Genomic DNA, 1,949 nt, shown 5'->3' with positions numbered 1-1,949 from the left:
TTTAATTTTTTAGTTTTTTAATTTTTTAATTTTTAATATTAAATATTTCTTATTTATTTAAGTGTAATTACTCTTATATGAAAAAAATTATTTTGTTCAAGAATTAAATATTTAATAAAAAGATACAAATAAAAAGATTACAAGTTTTCATATTTTTATTTTATATTTGAATTTAATAAATAAAAAAATAATATATAATGTAATAATATATATATACATATACACATATGTTATCTTTAATAGTACAATATGGAACATAGGATGAAATAAGGAATAAGCAAAATTTAAAAATTACAAGAAAATGTAAGCACATGGAGAAAAGAAATGTATAAAACCAAAAAATAATTGACAAGAAGCAATAAAATTAGAAAAAAAAATCAAGAAATAAAAGAATGAGAACGAAGAAAAAAGAAGAGAGAAAATTTCACATACCTGTCTAGGTGAAGGACCTTTTTACCGATTCTACTTGCAGCTGCTGCGACAATAGATTCCGTCATACCTATAAAATTAATAAATAGTTATAAAAAAGCAAGAAAATAAATAAGACATATATTGTAAAAATCAATACCCGTCCCTACGACGACGACATCATATTCATTTGGTAGATAGTCTTCCATGGCTTCCAGCTGTAAATTGCAATAGAATGTAGGATTGTGAACACAAATAGTTTTACTATTCAGTGAAAGAATGACTAAGAAATCAATTCATTTCTAATGAATTCCGTCAATTACATTGAGTGAAGGGCCACTCCCGTCGTTTCGCTCCTAACTTTCACTGTTTCACGACAATCTCAAAACTCCAATTTGACAGAACAGGACGCTATAGATTCTAACTGAACTCAATGCTGATTCGTCAGAGTTTAGTCTCGAAAGACAAAATAACTAGATATTGCCGTTATCGATAATTTGTACCTTAGACTATATGTATTTATAGATATGATTTTAAATAATTTTAAAGCATAGATAAAATCATCTACATGACATTTATGTGGGCAAAATAGAAAATTTTTATTTTCAAAACAATGTATAAATATTTATAAAACATAACTTAATCATTATTAAGTTTTAAATAATGTTCATTATATTATATTTTAAATTATAATTTAAATATTAAATATTTCGAAAAAATTAAATTTAAATTAAAATATTGATAAATTAATATTAATAATATTGGTAAATTAATTAATTGATAATATTTAATTTGTAATTATTTTCTTATAATTTATTTTAGTTTAAAAAAAAATTATAAGAACAATATACAGATCTAAAAAAAAATTATTTATTCATTATTATTATTAGTTACAAAATAAAATCATTTTAATAAATTTACTTTTTATGCAAAGTTTGAGGATAAGATAAAATATATTTATATAGAAATTATATTTCTAACACAATTATACCTTCAATAAATAAAAGGTTAAAAAGAATGCAAAACTTTTTAGTTCAACATATATTTTGGACTTATTTTATTTTGATTATCATTTTTATCATTCTTTATAATTTTTTGAATATATTTGCACCATAATTAATAATTATTTAAGAATTATTCATAGGTAAATCAAAAGTAATTGCTTATAATATATATTTGATGCACTATTCACTATTTTAAATTATTTTACATATAATTATCATATTTTCTTTATTATCTTTGCTTCAATTTATATATGAGATGTCCATGTACGAATCGTGACTATAAGTATGCGGTTTAAGATTTACACGAAAATATAGTGAATAAAATCCAACTAACTCCATGTTTTATTACTATTATTATCAGTGTGGCTCCTTTTAAAATATATATAATTAATAAAATTAATAAAATTATATTAAATAAATATTTTAAATATAAAAAATTGAATTGTACATGAAAAATAAAATATTTATGAAATTTATAGAGTAAAACTAATGTTAAATTTTAAAAAATAAAAAAATTACAATTATTTTAATGTTTTT

At 20.2% G+C, this 1,949-nt stretch overlaps 1 protein-coding gene across 1 annotated transcript in view; it reads right to left on the bottom strand.

The window, feature by feature from the left end:
• Positions 1–878, bottom strand: part of LOC102677635 (rab proteins geranylgeranyltransferase component A 1) — a 10,957-nt gene extending 10,079 nt beyond the window's left edge. Inside the window, exons 1-3 of the mRNA XM_006620984.2 lie at positions 732–878; positions 569–626; positions 433–499 (exon numbers count right to left, since the gene is read on the bottom strand). Coding sequence (XP_006621047.1) covers positions 433–499; positions 569–617 — 116 coding nt within the window. The 5' untranslated portion in view covers positions 618–626; positions 732–878. The remainder of the gene's footprint in view (positions 1–432; positions 500–568; positions 627–731) is intronic.
• Positions 879–1,949: the final 1,071 nt, after the last annotated feature.

Source organism: Apis dorsata, unplaced genomic scaffold (assembly GCF_000469605.1).
Source record: "Apis dorsata unplaced genomic scaffold, Apis dorsata 1.3 scaffold_575, whole genome shotgun sequence".
Taxonomy (NCBI): domain Eukaryota; kingdom Metazoa; phylum Arthropoda; class Insecta; order Hymenoptera; family Apidae; genus Apis; species Apis dorsata.
The sequence above is the reverse complement of the archived record's forward strand: the minus strand, read 5'-3'. Positions and strand labels throughout refer to the sequence as shown.